The sequence below is a fragment of the Bos indicus x Bos taurus genome, chromosome 4 (assembly GCF_003369695.1).
Source record: "Bos indicus x Bos taurus breed Angus x Brahman F1 hybrid chromosome 4, Bos_hybrid_MaternalHap_v2.0, whole genome shotgun sequence".
In the NCBI taxonomy this organism is placed as follows: domain Eukaryota; kingdom Metazoa; phylum Chordata; class Mammalia; order Artiodactyla; family Bovidae; genus Bos; species Bos indicus x Bos taurus.
This window is the reverse complement of record NC_040079.1, coordinates 111,057,282-111,074,474: the sequence shown is the minus strand read 5'-3', so window position 1 is coordinate 111,074,474 and position 17,193 is coordinate 111,057,282. Positions and strand designations below refer to the sequence as shown.

Sequence of the window (17,193 nt, the reverse complement as noted above, 5' to 3'; positions counted from 1 at the left end):
CACCAACATACGTGATGATGAAATTCACAGTGTCCCGTCAGTATGCAGCACAAGTACACTCACCTTAAGCAGTGTCCTTTCCTTGTTTAGTTGCAAAGTCATGTCTGACTCTTTGTGACCCCATGGATTGTAGCCTGCCCCTCCTCTGTCCATGGTATTTCCCAGGCAAGAATACTGGAGTGAGTTGCCATTTCTTACTCCATGGGATCTTCCCGACCCAGGGACTGAACCCATGTCTCTTGTGTCTGCTGCATTGGCAGGCTGGTTCTTTACCACTGAGCCACCCTTTACATCTAGGCTAAAGGTTTTTTTGTTTCTTTAAATATTCATTTTTTAAATTTATTATCTGGCTATGTCGGATCTTAGTTGCATTATCCAGGATCTTCCTGTGAGGCGAATGGACTTGAGTTATGGCAAGAGGGCTGAGCTGCTCTGCCTCATGTGGGATCTAATCCCCAACCAGGGATCAAACCAGAGTTGCAAGGCAGATTCTTTACCACAGGGAAGTACTGTCTAGACTAATGTTTAAGTTTCCCGATGACACTGCCCCAGGTTCCCTCTTCCCCAGTCATCCTGAAGCCACCGGTTGAATTACTGCAAACCTCAGATAAACTCTGGGGCTCTTAAGAGTATTTGTGAATATTGATGAATTGAGCTTTTTTTCAGTGGGAACGTTATCCAGATGGAATTATCTTTTAAGATCCATCCTATGCATTATATGAGAATAAAGAATTTTACTTCCAGTTGAGTTTCATGCTTCATGATTTATTAACAAATGATTTATGAATGAGGGCTTTGTGTTCAGTCATCTCAACTCTTGGCAGGTTTGTGGTCTGATCCATTCTCGGGAATTAGATGATCGATTCAACTGCATAGATCTGGAGACCAAATTGATTAGACAGCAAATGATCAGGCCAAATATAAATTACCATTTAGTATCAACTACTATGACAATTTTAAAATGGAGTTGACATCAAATGTTTAATAAAGTGTTCAGTATAGAAAAGAACACAACAGTTATTCTCTAGCATCAGACTCACCTGGATGTCAGACTCAGGAAGGCCTAGGTGGGGCAAGAGAATCTGAATTTTTAACAAGTTCCCAAGGGCTGCTGCTAGTTCAGAGATCACACTCTGAGGAGCACTGCTGTTTAAAAAAGAAAAGAAAAAGCTATATTTTAGTTGAACTTAACATATCAAACAGATATGAATTATAACAATATTGTTCAGCCACCCCTGAAGCCACTCCCCACTCATGTGGGGAAAAGTCAGCCTCCACAGCTCCCTTCTGTCTGTATAATTTAGCCCAAATGTTTTCAGTTCAGTTCAGCCGCTCAGTCATGTCTCTTTGTGACCCCATGGACGGCAGCACGCCAGGCCTCCCTGTCCATCACCAACTCCTGGAGCTCATTCTAACTCATGTCCATTGAGTCAGTGATGCCATCCAACCATCTCATCCTGTCATCCCTTCTCCTCCCACCTTCAATCTTTCCCAGCATCAGGGTCTTTTCAAATGAGTCAGTTCTTTGCATCGGGTGACCAAAGCATTGGAGTTTCAGCCTCAGCATCAGTCCAATGAATATTCAGGACTGATTTCCATTAGGATGATCTTGTTGGATCCCCTTGCTGTCCAAGGGACTCTCAAGAGTCTTCTCCAACACCACAGTTCAAAAGCATCAATTCTTCAGTGCTCAGCTTTCTTTATAGTCCAACTCTCACATCCATACATGACTACTGGAAAAACCATAACTTTGACTAGAGTATGGGCTAAAATTTTCTCTTGCCATAATATCTCAGCCACACCCACCGTGTCTCCCCCTTTGGCAATTTAAGCACTTTGGAGCTCCTGTCTTTTGCATCTTCCATCCACCTCACCATCAGATCCCTCCCCACCTTTTCCACTGGCTGGCTACTCTCCTGTGTTCCTTGAGCTTGTGTGTGTTTAGTGGCTCAGTCATGTCTGACTCTTTGCGACCCATGGACTGTATTGCCCCCAGGTCCCTCTGTTCATGGAATTCTCCAGGCAAGAATACTGGAATGGGTTGCCATGCCCTCCTCCAGGGGATCTTCCCCATCCAGGGATGGAACCCAGGTCTCCTGCAATGCAGGCGGATTCTTTACCATCTGAGTCACCAGGAAAGCCCCTCCTTCAGCTTGCTGCTGCTGCTAAGTCACTTCAGTCGTGTCCGACTCTGTGTGACCCCATAGACAGCAGCCCATCAGGCTCCACCGTCCCTGGGATTCTCCAGGCAAGAACACTGGAGTGGGTTGCCATTTCCTTCTCCAATGCATGAAAGTGAAAAGTGAAAGTGAAGTCATTCAGTCCTGTCCAACTCTTAGAGACCCATGGACTTCAGCTTAGGGATGTGCATTTAGAGAACTGATCTTCATCTCTGTGCCCTGCTGCACTCTGCTACCTGTAAGGCTAGGCCAGGTCTGGCCTATCTGTGTATTCTACTACCTAACAGTGCTTCTAGGACAATAGGAGCTTGGTAAGTATTTATTAAACAAATGAATGGATAAACAAAAGACAGAAAATAACTGTAGGAAAGGATCCCAAGAGACAGTCTAATCATAGGCCCACAAAACCTAGGTAGAATTAATGATACGGTGGCATTTTATTGATAAAACTGAGTCACTGGTTAGACCATTACTTGAAAATATCTTACAGGAAAACAACAACAAGGATGTAAGTGGGCTGAATTGTTTTGTTTTTTTGAACTGGCATCCCGCTGTTCTCCGTCTGAGTGGAACACCATTCTGCAGCCCAACCCAACTGGCCCAGGTCTGACCCTTGCACACTTCCCCGGGAGCCGTGGGCGTACCGGCCTGTGGAAGCCTCCCTGAAGCTCCCCAGGGTCCAGGCTGCCCCCAAGCCCAGCTTTGCCCTGAACCCCCTCTGGAGTCTCAGGCATCCAGAACTCTCTCCTCCTTGGTCGGGCTCTCAAGTTTTTCTCTCGAAATATTTAATGGGTAGTTTCCCTTTGCTTCTGTTTCTGGATTGATAAAAAGGAGAAAAAAGGAGTTTGACTACAGAAAAGATAGTAACAGCGGACAGTAGATCTGGCTTTACTTTTTAAATGCTATCGAAGTTTGTGTTTGGTTGTGGTGGTTTTTCATCTGACGGCGATCCGGCGAACTTCTTGGGGGAAACGGCGCGCCCAAAGCCCGCCAAGCCCAGCCTGAGAGCTCTAGGATTTGAGAGTAATATTTTAAATAAAACCTCGACAGATACAAACTCGAAGGAAGCCGTGCGTTCCTTAAGTCAAAGGAATCTATTCGGATCGAAGTGCTCGGTCTGCTGTTTGTAACCAGCGTTCAGAGCAGGATTTTTAAACACGAAAATGGATAAAAGAAAAGAAAAGCTAAATCGCGCGGTCGGCCGACTCCTATTCATTATCTCCAGCAGCATATGGGACCATTCTCCTACTTGTCCGCGCCCTTTCTTCCGCAAAAGCAAAAGCAACCAAGCCTGTCCCGCTTCATAGCAAACCCACTCTTTGTGCCGGAGCGGTGCCTCGGCCACCGCTCCCCCTCCCGCCTCCTCCTTCTCCCGCCCGCCGCCGACTTTCGCTCTGGGAAGCAGGCGGCGGGGGCCCTTTGCGCCGGGAAGCCAGTGCAGCGATTGGGCGACGGTCCCTGAGCCTCCAGTTCCGCGTCGGTTTCAAGGCTCCTCCCTCCTGGTGAAAGACAGACTGCGGGGCGCCTGGAAACCGGTCGGAGGGCGCGCGAGGGAGAGGAGAGCGAGCGAGTTGAGGGATTGACACAAATGGTCAGGCGGCGGCGGCGGAGGAGGAGGCGGAGGCTCAGGGGGGAGCCGAGGCTGCTGGGTTGCCGAGAGTTGCGCGCTCTACCCGGCCGCCGCCACTAGCGCGGCGCCGCTTGCCAGGAGCCAGCTAGCCGAGGGCCAGGAAGGCGGGACGCGACCCTCGGCGCGCCCGAGCCACCCGGGCTCTCCCCGCAGCCCGCGCTTCATGAATCGCAAGTTTCCGCGGCGGCGGCGGCTGCGGGACGCGGAGCGGGAGCCGGGGGAGCGGGCCGAGCACGGCTCGGGCTCGACGGAGGGCACCGGCGGGGAGGAGATCGCCCCGGCCGCAGGGGGAGCATCCTCCAGCCGCGCCACAGCCAGCTTCAGCCGAGCGGCGCCAAGAAAGGAGCCGAGAAAGTATGGCTGAGGAGGAGGCGCCTAAGAAGTCCCGAGCCGCCGGGGGCGGCGGCGGCGGCGGGAGCTGGGAACTTTGTGCCGGGGCGCTCCGCACTGTACCGGCGGCGGAAGGGAGCGGGGACGCGGGCAGCCGCCGCCGCCCCCCGGCTGACTCCCGGCGCTTGGCGCGCCGGCTACTACTACTGCTTTGGCTGCTGGAGGCTCCGCTGCTGCTGGGGGTCCGGGCGCAGGCGGCCGGCCAGGGGCCCGGGCCGGGGCAGCAGCCCCCGCCGCCTCAGCAACAGCAGAGCGGGCAGCAGTACAACGGCGAGCGGGGCATCTCTATACCGGACCACGGTTACTGCCAGCCCATTTCCATCCCGCTGTGCACCGACATCGCGTACAATCAGACCATCATGCCCAACCTGCTGGGCCACACGAACCAGGAGGATGCGGGCCTCGAGGTGCACCAGTTCTACCCGCTGGTGAAGGTGCAGTGTTCCGCCGAGCTCAAGTTTTTCCTGTGCTCCATGTACGCGCCCGTGTGCACCGTGCTGGAGCAGGCTCTGCCGCCCTGCCGCTCGCTGTGCGAGCGCGCGCGCCAGGGCTGCGAGGCGCTCATGAACAAGTTCGGCTTCCAGTGGCCCGACACGCTCAAGTGCGAGAAGTTCCCGGTGCACGGCGCCGGCGAGCTGTGCGTGGGCCAGAACACGTCGGACAAGGGCACCCCGACGCCCTCGCTGCTGCCCGAGTTCTGGACTAGCAACCCCCAGCACGGAGGCGGAGGTCACCGGGGCGGCGGCTTCGCGGGGGGCGCCGGAGCTTCGGAGCGAGGCAAGTTCTCGTGCCCGCGCGCCCTCAAGGTGCCCTCCTACCTCAACTACCACTTCCTGGGGGAGAAGGACTGCGGCGCCCCCTGCGAACCGACCAAGGTGTACGGGCTCATGTACTTCGGGCCCGAGGAGCTGCGCTTCTCACGCACCTGGATCGGCATCTGGTCAGTGCTATGCTGCGCCTCCACGCTCTTCACCGTGCTTACCTACCTGGTGGACATGCGGCGCTTCAGCTACCCTGAGCGGCCCATCATCTTCCTGTCGGGCTGCTACACGGCGGTGGCCGTGGCCTACATTGCCGGCTTCCTGCTGGAGGACCGGGTGGTGTGTAACGACAAGTTCGCGGAGGACGGGGCGCGCACCGTGGCACAGGGGACCAAGAAGGAGGGCTGCACCATCCTCTTCATGATGCTGTACTTCTTCAGCATGGCCAGCTCCATCTGGTGGGTGATCCTGTCGCTCACCTGGTTCCTGGCAGCCGGCATGAAGTGGGGCCACGAAGCTATCGAGGCGAACTCGCAGTATTTTCACCTGGCCGCCTGGGCCGTGCCGGCCATCAAGACCATCACCATTCTGGCGCTGGGCCAGGTGGACGGTGATGTGCTAAGCGGGGTGTGCTTCGTGGGGCTCAACAACGTGGACGCTCTGCGCGGCTTCGTGCTGGCGCCCCTCTTCGTGTACCTGTTCATCGGCACGTCGTTCCTCCTGGCCGGCTTCGTGTCCCTCTTCCGCATTCGCACCATCATGAAGCACGACGGCACCAAGACCGAGAAGCTGGAGAAGCTCATGGTGCGCATCGGCGTCTTCAGCGTTCTCTACACTGTGCCGGCCACCATCGTCATCGCCTGCTACTTCTACGAGCAGGCCTTCCGGGACCAGTGGGAGCGCAGCTGGGTGGCCCAGAGCTGCAAGAGCTATGCCATCCCCTGCCCCCACCTCCAGGCGGGCGGCGCCCCGCCGCACCCGCCCATGAGCCCCGACTTCACAGTCTTCATGATCAAGTACCTTATGACCCTCATCGTGGGCATCACGTCAGGCTTCTGGATCTGGTCCGGCAAGACCCTCAACTCCTGGAGGAAGTTCTACACTCGGCTTACCAACAGCAAACAGGGGGAGACCACCGTCTGAGACCGGGGACTCAGCCGGTCGCCAGCCCTCGGCCTGGTCCCAGCCCCCCTGGCCCTGTGGAATCCTGGCCAAGTCTGGCTACTCTCCCTAGCCATTCACTGCTTTTAACAAGGCTCCTGCAAAAGCTTCTGTCCCCGGGGGCACAGGGACCCGAGGGCCCAACTGCCAGAGGCGGGGGGGATGGACAGACCTTTCTTGCTCTGGTACCAGGACTGTACGCTTTTATGACTTGTAAATAGCCTGTGTAAGATTTTTGTAAGTATATTTGTATTTAAATGACCGTTCACGCGTTTTTCTTTTACTCTCCTTGTTTGTTTGTTTAATTTTAATTATTTCGGGCGGCTTGACCATTTTTCCTTCTAGCCCTTTTCAGAGCAGCACAGATAGAAAACCACAGCGCAGTGCTCGGAGCTTCTGCGGGTGCTGGCGCGCCCCTCCCTGCAGCGGGTGGGGAGCGCCTGGGCCGCACCACCTGGGTCTCTTCCCCGCTCCTTTCTGCTCCCTCCCTCCCTTTCCTTGCTAGGGTCGGGACTCTCTCAGGTACAGAAATCCACAAAGCTTCCACATCGGAAGGTGGGCCCCGGCCGATCCCAAGTCTGCTCTTGTCCGGAGCCCAATTGCCAAGACGGGCCCTTAGACTATCCGAAGCTGAAATTTTCACAGTCCAGAACCTTCCCCGGCTTCTAGGAGGCCCACGGATGTGGGCAGGGGCAGCCCCGGGCTCCTTGGCTCAGGCCTCCAACGCCCAGACACTCCCTCCTTCCAACTAAGTTGGTTAGAGGGTGAGTGGGGTAACCAATGCCAAACTTTTTTAAGTCTCATTTTTGGTGGATGAGCTCATTTCATTCTCTAGCGTCTAAAACCTGGTATGGGTTTGGCCAGCGTCATGGAAAGATGTGGTTACTGAGATTTGGGGAAGAGGCATGGAGCTTTGTGTGGGTTGGGAGAGACAATTCTAATTGCATACGAATACCTGGCAAACTGCCTCTTAAGATTGAGAGCACCCCTGTTTAGATTTACCTTTCTGAAAAGTGGAAACACTAGGTCACCTGGAAAGCTTTGTTAAGGAGCTGATGATCTTTGCTTTCCTTAACAGGAGAGCAAGACCGTAAACTGAATATGAAAACTTGAAGGAGATTTCAGTGTAATGGATGTCCTCAAAATGAAGTGGTACTTTATTTTCAATCAAATAGTAATTAGACATATGTCAGAAAGTTTAAAATGTACATTGTACATTTGTACATTGTAACATATGATTATTATTCAACAACACATTCTGAGGGAGGAACAATCCACATCACTAATAATAACCTGGTAAGATTCCATGAAGTAAAGGAGGTGGAATAATTGATGGGATTAGCCACCGAAATAAACAAAATATGGGCATGTATGCTAAAGGGAGAATGTGTGCTGCGGGTCTTCTGCACTAAATCGTGTGTGTTCCTTTTTGGATTTACAGAAATGTGCCCAATGTAATCTTTCAAAGCCATTTAAAAATATTCACTTTAGTTCTCTGTGAAAAAGAGGAGAAAAGCAATCTTCCTGATTGTATTGTTTTAAACTTGTAAGAGTTTTATAAAAATGCCCGTACTTAGGACATAAATCTATCTATGTCTGTCATACCCTAAAATGACAATGCTCGTTGAATTTGGTATGCATTTATTCTATTCACTATCACAAAATCATCTATATTTATAGAGGAATAGAAGTTTATATATATATATATATATAATACCATATTTTTAATTTCACAAATAAAAAAAATCAAAGTTTTGTACAAAACTCTATGATTTTTGCGCCTGAAAATAATAGAGCTGAAACTGTCTACACTATGCACTAACTGTCTTTACATTGTATAGTGTCTGTAGGCAAACCCACAGTATATAAATTCAGGAATTCAATGAAAAAGTCTATCTTTAAACCTTCAGACCAGTCCTTCCAAAAAATTAACTGGCTTCCATTGTAGTGATTGATGATGTGAAGTCCCTAGAAAAGATCTGTTTCCATGACACAAACAATATAACAGAAGTTTGCAAATTATTTCCTTACCTGCAGAAGATTATTAAAAAGAAAACTCTAATTTTATGATAGCTTTTTTTCTGTAAAGAATAAATTTACATAACTTTCTATAATATGGAGGTTGATTTTTAAATCATCAGCCATCATCTTTGTCACAATTTTTCTGAGGTGTTATCTTATATTTGGATATTCCAAAACCATAAACAGGCAATCAATAAATGGTTACCTGTGTGTTTATAAGCATTTTAAGCAGCAGTTAGGTGGATAAGGCTGTTTTGTTGTTTGTTTCTGAAGACCCATTTTTATATTGTTCAAAGAACTTGCCCTAGAGGAATTATCTGGTTGGTCTACTCTTAGAATTTATATAAATGTATAATATGTAGTGTATATAAGTATATATCTATGTCTATATATAAAATATACACATATACACACTAATTTTTTTAAATTAAAGATACAAAGTTTACTTATATATTTTACAATATGGAAATAAGGTTATGAGAAAAGGAGAATTCCAGATGGAAAACCTCAAATACCTTTGGAAAATAAGTCTCTTATCCCTTTATGCACTAAAAATACCTATATTAAATTTTCCCATGAAAACATTTTGTGATAAAATGACAAGGGGCTGAAATGAAGACCTTTAATACAATAGAGTTAGTTTCATGGTTGTAAGGCAGTTGTCACATAAGTCATCATCATCATTTTAAGGCAGATGACAAAATTAAATCTAACTGAAAATAAGAGCATTCAATTTCAATTACCAAGGTGCAATTTTATGTTTCTTTTTCTTTGTTACATTAATCTAGTATTAGACGATATTGAAGAAGGTTTTATTGTATAGGCACATGAAAAATAACAATGCTTAGGCTAAGTTAAAAACATCTTCTCACTAGATAATTCAACAGATAATTTCTGGAAACAAATTTAAGATTATTAGTCTATCCAAATAATAAATATAAAGCATTCTTATTATGGGTGTTCTTAAAATGATGTAACTATAAATTTAATGCAGACAGGTTTTATAATGCTAGTTTTAAGCAACTTTAAAAGACAGTTTTAAGTCACCACCAGGCTTTGTTTTTAGAAAACAACTTTTAAATTGTGTAGCATATAAAAAAGCCAATGTATTCTTTTGTTTCTTGTAACAGTGATGGCAAAATAAGACTTGCCTGAAAAACCATAAAGCTACTGGGAATATGGTCCCATTAATAAGCTGTTTCCATGACAAACCCTATTTTCAAATTATTTGGTTTGCCTATTTTATTTTTTTAAGCCAGCTATCAATTGGAGTCAATTTTCCCCCTTACAGTGTGTGTGCTTGGTTCAGATTTGTAGTAAATCTATGCATAGTATGAAAGCTTTCTAATGCTCTGTTTAAAAAAAAAAAAAAGGCCCGTTTTTACTTATATTTTGTGGGCGGCAGAAAGTCATATTTTTAATCTCAAAGCCAGTCAGTGTCAAACATATGCAAAACAGCTGGACTGGATTTTTCGGTTTGTCTGAGGCAGGCACTTGTTAGCCTGAGTTGGTCTTGGTTCTTTTGTCTCCTCAGAGCACTGAAGCCTTCCGCTGTAGTCGTCATTCTCAGTCTAGCAGTGAACTAGGAAAGGAGACCACAGTGAGGAGTTGGTGGCCAATTAAAAAAAACGCCTAAACCACAAACCATTTCAGGACTTGAGTGACTTCAGATCACTTTCCATGATACCATGTTTCAATCCTGGTACATATTTATTTTTTAAAGGATGTCATATTTTTCAGTGTGTATTTGTGTTCATCTTCAGCTGCTCTTTTATTGCTTTCTCATCCATCTGTTGGCTATAAGCCAGATTTTATGTCATGTACATGCAATTAATTGAAACCAGTGTTATGGCACTGGATAGCTCTGATACATTTCTGATTATAATGTTCTGTGTAACTGGGGCCTAAGAGATAGTCAAAATGTGATCATTACATATGTCTTGAGGTGGACACTAGGAATATTGTCAATAAATACTTCATGGAATATATTAATACAAACATAAAAGTCTTGCAGGATTAAGCTGTAGAAATAAAAATAAGATGTGGACTACATATAAGAGTTCCCCAGTTACATTACTAAAAAGGAATTGTGATACAACCTTAAATTCAAGACTTATTTTAAGACCCTTACATTTGAAATGGGGTCTTACAAGGGAAAGCCAAACATGATAAAGTTAATTCTGGTGAGTAGTAGGATTTATATCCATATTTTGAACTGTTGGCAGATACCTTTAGAATTTGTGAAACAGTTTTTGAGCTTCATGACTCAGAATTCTGTAAAACTTCTGGGGCTTAAATATTTCTATTCAGTTTGGTCATAACTTTGACAATGGATGGATAAAACCATAACTATAGTGACAAAACAAATTATTGGTAACCTGGTGATAAAAAGAGAGACTCCAGACTAATTTTCTTAAGTTTTATCATGAGCTGTGGTGACACGTGTCTCTACTCCATTACAGAATCAAGTTCCTGTTTAATAACACTTCCATTGGGGACTTTTGTTTATAAGTTGGTTTGGGAGCCTAATAATGGATCAAATAAAAAGATTTATCCCAGAAATCTTTCTCATGTAATGGATAGGATCAAGTATAATCCATATCTTACAATGAACATATAATAAATATTCTAAAGGTTATCATCAGTTTTATAGGTCAAGCTGATTCTTAAAATTGTTTGAAAAGATAACATTTTCCAAAAGCAGTTTCTCTAAATAAATCCTTTTAAGATAGTGATATTCTAAAAAGGTATAATTTTGAGTGATAAAAATAAAATGACACTGAATTTTCTAAAGGAATCATTAATACACTAGTTGAATGTCATATTTATATAGTTAATAATCCTAAAAGCAAAGTACTAGAATAGCATTGATTTGCACATTTTATACACGCATGCTACTTTTTAAATCAATTTGCTTGAAGACAACTTTTAGCTTTTAAAATTGGTAATATGCATATTTCATATAAAGATGATCTCAAGAAATTTCATTCACAATATAGGCTTTCAAAACATGTTCACAGGACTAGAGTGATTACCATGAAAAGGAAACACTATTGCTGTTTCGAGATAGTTCTCAGTGGCCTGGATTTCTTTCCTTTCCTTTTTAAAGTCCAAGTATCCTCTAATTTGTGGATATCTCCATGTTTCAGATCTCTATACCTGTTTGAATTAAATTTGCAGGGGAATAACTGCAGGATCCCCCCACAGACAAAGCGTGGCCTTTATTTCTTTTCAAGTTGGCAGCGTGTCCTTGCTTAAATGAAGCACTCAGAGACAGACTGTTCCCTTGCGCTTGGAAATGCTCATCTTCACAAACACAGCAGCAAATACCTGGAAGTCATACAGGCTAGTTAAATGTATATTCCAAATGCCAAGTGCTGCTTGATTGTTAGAAAACAGAGAGTTTTTTTTACTTTAAAGGCAGATTTAGATACTGTTCTTGACCTTATCTTTCCAGCTCTTGGAAGATACTTTCTAAAAGTTGGCTTCAATAAATATTCTGTCAAAAACTCATAAGTCAGACTGGGTACCACTGTTTGGGTTTGTCCAGGACTGAGGAATTTCTCGGGATGTGGGATTTTCAGTGGTAAAACCAGGAAAGTCCTGGGCAAACTGGGATGATGGATCAAATTGTGCTTCCAAGATAGAGTAAAAGCTGTGGCAGTCACCAGTCCAGCATTAAAACTATTCCACTGTAGTTTTAGCCTCATTCATTACTGGATGAAAAGCCAGTGAATACAGCCCTTTGTAACTGATCTTAACAGTGAGTACCAATCACCAGAGGCTGAGTGGAACATGAAGGTATATTGGAACAAACCACACTGATATCTTGGCCATTCTGTCTCTGCCTTCTGGAGAAATGGGGCACAGAGATAGAAACTGAAGTGGCCACTTGGAGCCCTGTTCTTGCTGCTTATGAAACCAGGTCAAGTAGCTATTTTTATAAAAGACTCTCAAAAGTATTCCTTTGGAATACAATGTTTTGTTTTGTTTTGTTTTCTGATTGATGTTAGAGTTTATCAGATTGTAAGGAATTGTTAGACTTTTGCATATGGTTTTCTTTCTTTTATTTTTCTGTCAGTACAGTTCACTGTAATGAGATTACAAACTCAAGCAGGGATCACCCCAATGGCCATGCATCAACACTTAATTGTCATACTTCTTCTCAGAGGTAAATAGGTTTAGAACCCATGTTTTCCCCCCAAATGAAAAGTTGTATCTACAGGAATGAAAAAGAAGTAAATAAATTTAAAATTCTATGGTGATTATTGGGAGTTGGAAGAAGTAGGGTGTGGACTGGGAAATCCATGGCATTCTCATATCTATTTGCACGGAGCTCTTCAAATTGGTCTACGCCTTTTTATATTGACTTCATCCTTCTTGTCATCCTTCTGATTCATCCATTCCTATCAATCTTCTTGTAAATACACATAAATTTTCACTGCCTTTGTTGCTGAACCAAAACACCATTCTTGCTATCTTTGAATTAAACTCGATGTAAAGAAATAAAAAGATGTGCAGATAATGTAATTATTTCAGGAGGTACCTACACATTGGACTCTAAAGCCAAAGTTCTCAATAGGGAGCAATTTTGGCCCCAGGAGATATTTGGCAATATCTGGACTCCTTTTCAACTGTCATAACTGAGGGGTAGAGTTACTATGGGCATTTAGTGAGTAGAGGCCAGGCAGGATACCAGACATTTCACATGTACACAACAGCCCCTAACAACAAACAACTGTCTGATTCCAAGTGCAAAAGTTGAGAAACGCTGCTTTAGAGGAATACTTAAAATTGTGAACACATATTTTTAAATAATTAAACATTACATTTATGAAATAGGATTGAGAAAAATATGGATTTACTTGTGCCTCCAGCATGGGCTTTACTTTTGACTTGCAAACATTGTAAACATTGATGAATAGCCTGATGACATTGTATCGCAGTCATAGGCAATGTCTTCATCTGCTTAGGCTGCTGTAACAAAATACCATGGAGTGGGTGGCTTAAACAACAGGCAGCTATTTCTCATACATAGTTCTGAGGTCTGGGAAGTCCAAGATCAAGATGCCAGAGACAAATTTCCTTAAGTATGGAACCCTCCCTCCACATACCTACACGGTGGGGATCAGGATTTCAACATATGAATTTTGTGGGGAAGCAAACATTCAGCTCATAACAGTCAATAAAATAAATGCTGCTTTTATTACTTCAATCTAGACAAGGACACAGAGTATCATAATTTTAGTGGGGGGAAAAATCTGTAAATTAGTTTATTGGAAAATCTCTTTAAAGTGTTAGTATTATGCTATTATTCCTCATATTTCACATTTCCAGTTTCTTTATGCAGGTCCCTGCATCACTGAAGGTTCTTCTACAGAGGAAGAACCTTGGCCTGGGGGACAGAACACTGGGGTCCAGTCTGGACTGGGCTAAGCACGCTGGAGTTCCTTGAGTGAGTCTGACACACAGGATTTCATGAGTCAAATGGAGACACTAATGAAATAATAGACTGCAAACCCTAAACAGTGAGTGAAGTGTGCAAGTCGCTTAGTCGTGGCCAACTCTTTGTGACCCCATGGACTGTAGCCCACCAGGCTCCTCTGTCCATGGGATTCTCCAGGCAAGAATACTGGAGTGGGTTGCCATTTCCTTCTCCATATAAACAGGGAAGCTCTGTACAAACCCTAGGGGTTTCCACTCTCTCTCACACTGAGCTAATTAAGGAGGAGATTGAAACATCTCGAAGACTCTTGGCTTTGACTACTCCCTTCCACTACTTTTGTAAAAGGACGTTCCAGTCACTGAAGGGACTCAAGGAGACTGGGGGTCTTTCTGCAGTTTTCTTGGTCACAGGCCTCTGACTTTATCACTACACTTGGGTTCTCTGGGACACACACAGGATTTTCTCCAGTTTTTATGAGACTGTGGTTCAATTTAGGATGAACTGATCTGCAGTGCCTACCGCACTGAATGGGGTTGAGTCCTCATGAGGAGAAAGAAGGGTTTTGTTTGAGAGGGCTGGTGTGGGGCAAGAATTCCGCTCCAGGAATGTTTAAAGGTCAGAACTGTAGGAAGGTTAACAATATGTTCCAGGTCCAAAAGCCACAAAATTCACAGGCAGACGCTCTGGATTGGGAGCCCTCACAGAGCAGCACAGGTGCCTCAGAACTGTCAGTTCCTTCATTAATGAAGCTGGGGTAGATGTGTGAAGCAGCTTGAGATAGTCTGCTTGATGTCCTCAAGACAGACAGGTTGGGGTCATTTGGCACTGGAAGCGGTGCAAAAGAAAGGGATATAATGCAAACCAAAGCCAACCAGTCTTTCTCAGAACTGAGTCTCATGGGAGGAGACAGAGTGGTAGCTGAGTGGACACATCTGGTGAATAAGGCCGTAATCCTGAGTTGGAAATATGACCTTTCATCTTCCTCTTTTTCAAAAAAATCAATTTCAAGATAATAGACTCGTGGACACAAAGAGGTTGAATGTCATCTTGGAAAAGAATTTTGGATTTGCAAGACGTGGTTTGAATCTCAACTAGCTCTTAGCCTCAGATCCATTTCTCTAAAATGGTAGTAATCACAACTTTTTACTAATTCATATGGTTGTTGGGAGGATTAAAGAAATAAAGTATATAACAGCATCTTAAGCAGGTGGCTCAGAGGCAAAGCCTCTGCCTGCAATGAGGGAGACCCGGGTTTGATCCCTGGGTCAGGAAAATCCCCTGGAGAAGGAAATGGTAACCCACTGCAGTACTCTTGCCTGGAAAATTCCGTGGGCTAAAACCCATGGGGTTGCAAAGAGTCGGATACGACTGGGTGACTTCACTTTCACTTAAGCACTAGATCTAGAGACGTTATCCTTCCTCTCCTCACTGTATATTTCTTTTCTCTCTTTTTCTTTATTCTTCCCTGGAGAATCCCGTGGACAGAGGAGCCTGGTGGGCTACAGTCCATGGGGTTTGCAAAGAGTCGGACACGACTGAAGCGACTTAGCACACACATAATTCTAACTATTATTCTCCCCTCCTCACTTCCCCTCCTCACTCTTCTCTCCCGTAATTCCCTCCCCTTCCCTTCTTCCCTCTGTAAGTTATGTTTGTCGCTGATGGAAATTGAAAATGCCTAATGCAAACTAATATATTGTTCCTGCATGCTCTTTTCAGGCTAAGCATGTTTTACAAGACTTATTCAGATGAAGATTAAGTTAATGGGCAACCTTAAGGTTAAGTGACACAAATAAGGTTCTGTATATTAATCAACTAGTGATGTTGCCCTTATAGTATAAGTGCGTTTTTCTGCATTCCATACCCACCGTGGGATTCACCGTTTCAAATTCAGTTTCTTTGTGGATGCTAACAATTCTGACCTAACTGGTAGGTTGCACACTTGGGTAATATGGCAGCAGTTCTTCAGCGCTGCTCTAAATCATGACCAGGAAGAGTCATATCTTCCTTTTAGAAAGAAGCTCCTCTACCAGACTGCTAACTAATTGAATTGCAGGAGTCCTTTGTCCCTGTTGACTATGTTGCCAAAGGGAGCTTGTTCGATACTGATTGTGAAAATATTCCTTTGATATTACTGGAACATACTGAATATATTTTAATGCCTGAAGTGTAGCAGGGTTGAGGGCTTACATGGGTGCAGTTAGTCATTTCATTATCTCATTATTTTTTTTATATAGAAAGGGCAGCTGGACATTCTAGTGCCTTAGTGACCCCCAGGGTCTAGAGTATCGGTTTCTTGTTGCTGCTGTAACAAATTACCATACACTTGAAAAATACAAATCCGCTGTCTTGCAATTCAGAGTGTGACATTCATTGGACTATGAATATCAAGGTTTTGCGTGGCTGTGTTTCTTTCAGTAGGCTCTAGAGAAACATCAATTTTCTTGCCTTTTCCAACTTCTAGAGGCTGCTCCCCTGACTCTTGACACCCTTCTCCCATCCTCAACCCAGCAATATTGGATCAAGTCTTTTCTCTCACTGTCTGACTCTCACCAGCTGGGACTGGTCCCCTGATTTCAAGGACACGTATGACTAGATCAATGCAGGACAAGGCTCTAAGAATTAGAGTGTTTGAATTCCACCTGCCACATCTACATTTAGCTGTTGGAAACAGCTAGAGGACCTTTTTTTTTAGAAGAAGAAGTATTCCCATCATATTCTCATTCTTCACAATTCCAGTTTTTAGAAACTGGCTTCCTAAATTCCTTCTGTTCTTCATTTTGTCCTCTCAAAGCATGTTTTTCTCAGTGGTCAATCCCTCACTGACTGCCCTAAACCCCATTTTCTGTTAAGCAGGCTGCACATCAGCTCTCATCCTCTAATGCTACCAGATTTCCTTGTATTCCCGATGTCCTCTTTCTTCATGTTTCTTGCTACGTATCCTCTTGTTTGCTACCCTTTTTGTTACCCTATGTGTCTTTTCAATACATTTCCCTCCGGATTCATGTTTTATGTCTGTCCTAGAAATAGGTCAGAAAGTGACAGTGACTGACGAATGTCAAACATCATCTTCCAAGTGAACAATAAGATAATCCCACTGTTTTTTAATTGCAGGTGATAAAACTCAATGGTTTCCATCAGAAGCACACCTGTCAAAATGATTGTAGTTTTGCCCTTTAAGGAAGCACTGGATGTGAGAAACGGTTTACCTAATTCACCCCATTTCAGATTAATTTGATCTGTATTTCTAGCTGTGACTAAAGATTTTAATTCTTTATGAAGTTACCACCATGTTCATAGAGAAAATTTTTTCTCATCGTTAAATTTAAACATTTTGTTGAAAAAGAAAAATTTCAATTGCCTGGGTTGCATTTTTAGACAAATTCAGGTAATGAGCATGCCTGCCCTAATTTAAAATGTTATGTTGACATTTTTGGAGGAGAAATTTTTCTAGCATTACAAATGCATCCTTAAAAATGTTCTCTAAAATATGACTTTTAGCCTACACTAGAAACAAACTGCAAGATTTTTTTTTCTATCTACAGTGTTATGGCTAAAAGTACATATTTTCCTCCCATATACATAGAAATATGTCTGAAAAAA

At 44.3% G+C, this 17,193-nt stretch overlaps 1 protein-coding gene and 1 long non-coding RNA gene across 2 annotated transcripts; one reads left to right on the top strand and one right to left on the bottom strand.

The window, feature by feature from the left end:
- Positions 1–744: 744 nt before the first annotated feature.
- Positions 745–1,213, bottom strand: LOC113891757. Its single transcript, XR_003510875.1, has 2 exons — positions 1,041–1,213; positions 745–878 (listed from the first exon to the last, which is right to left on the bottom strand). It is a non-coding gene; the product is annotated as an uncharacterized LOC113891757 (long non-coding RNA).
- Positions 1,214–3,685: 2,472 nt separating this feature from the next.
- Positions 3,686–9,516, top strand: FZD1 (frizzled class receptor 1). Its single transcript, XM_027540217.1, has one exon. It carries the CDS (start codon positions 4,167–4,169, stop codon positions 6,102–6,104), a length of 1,938 nt encoding a protein of 645 aa, XP_027396018.1. The 5' UTR covers positions 3,686–4,166; the 3' UTR covers positions 6,105–9,516.
- Positions 9,517–17,193: the final 7,677 nt, after the last annotated feature.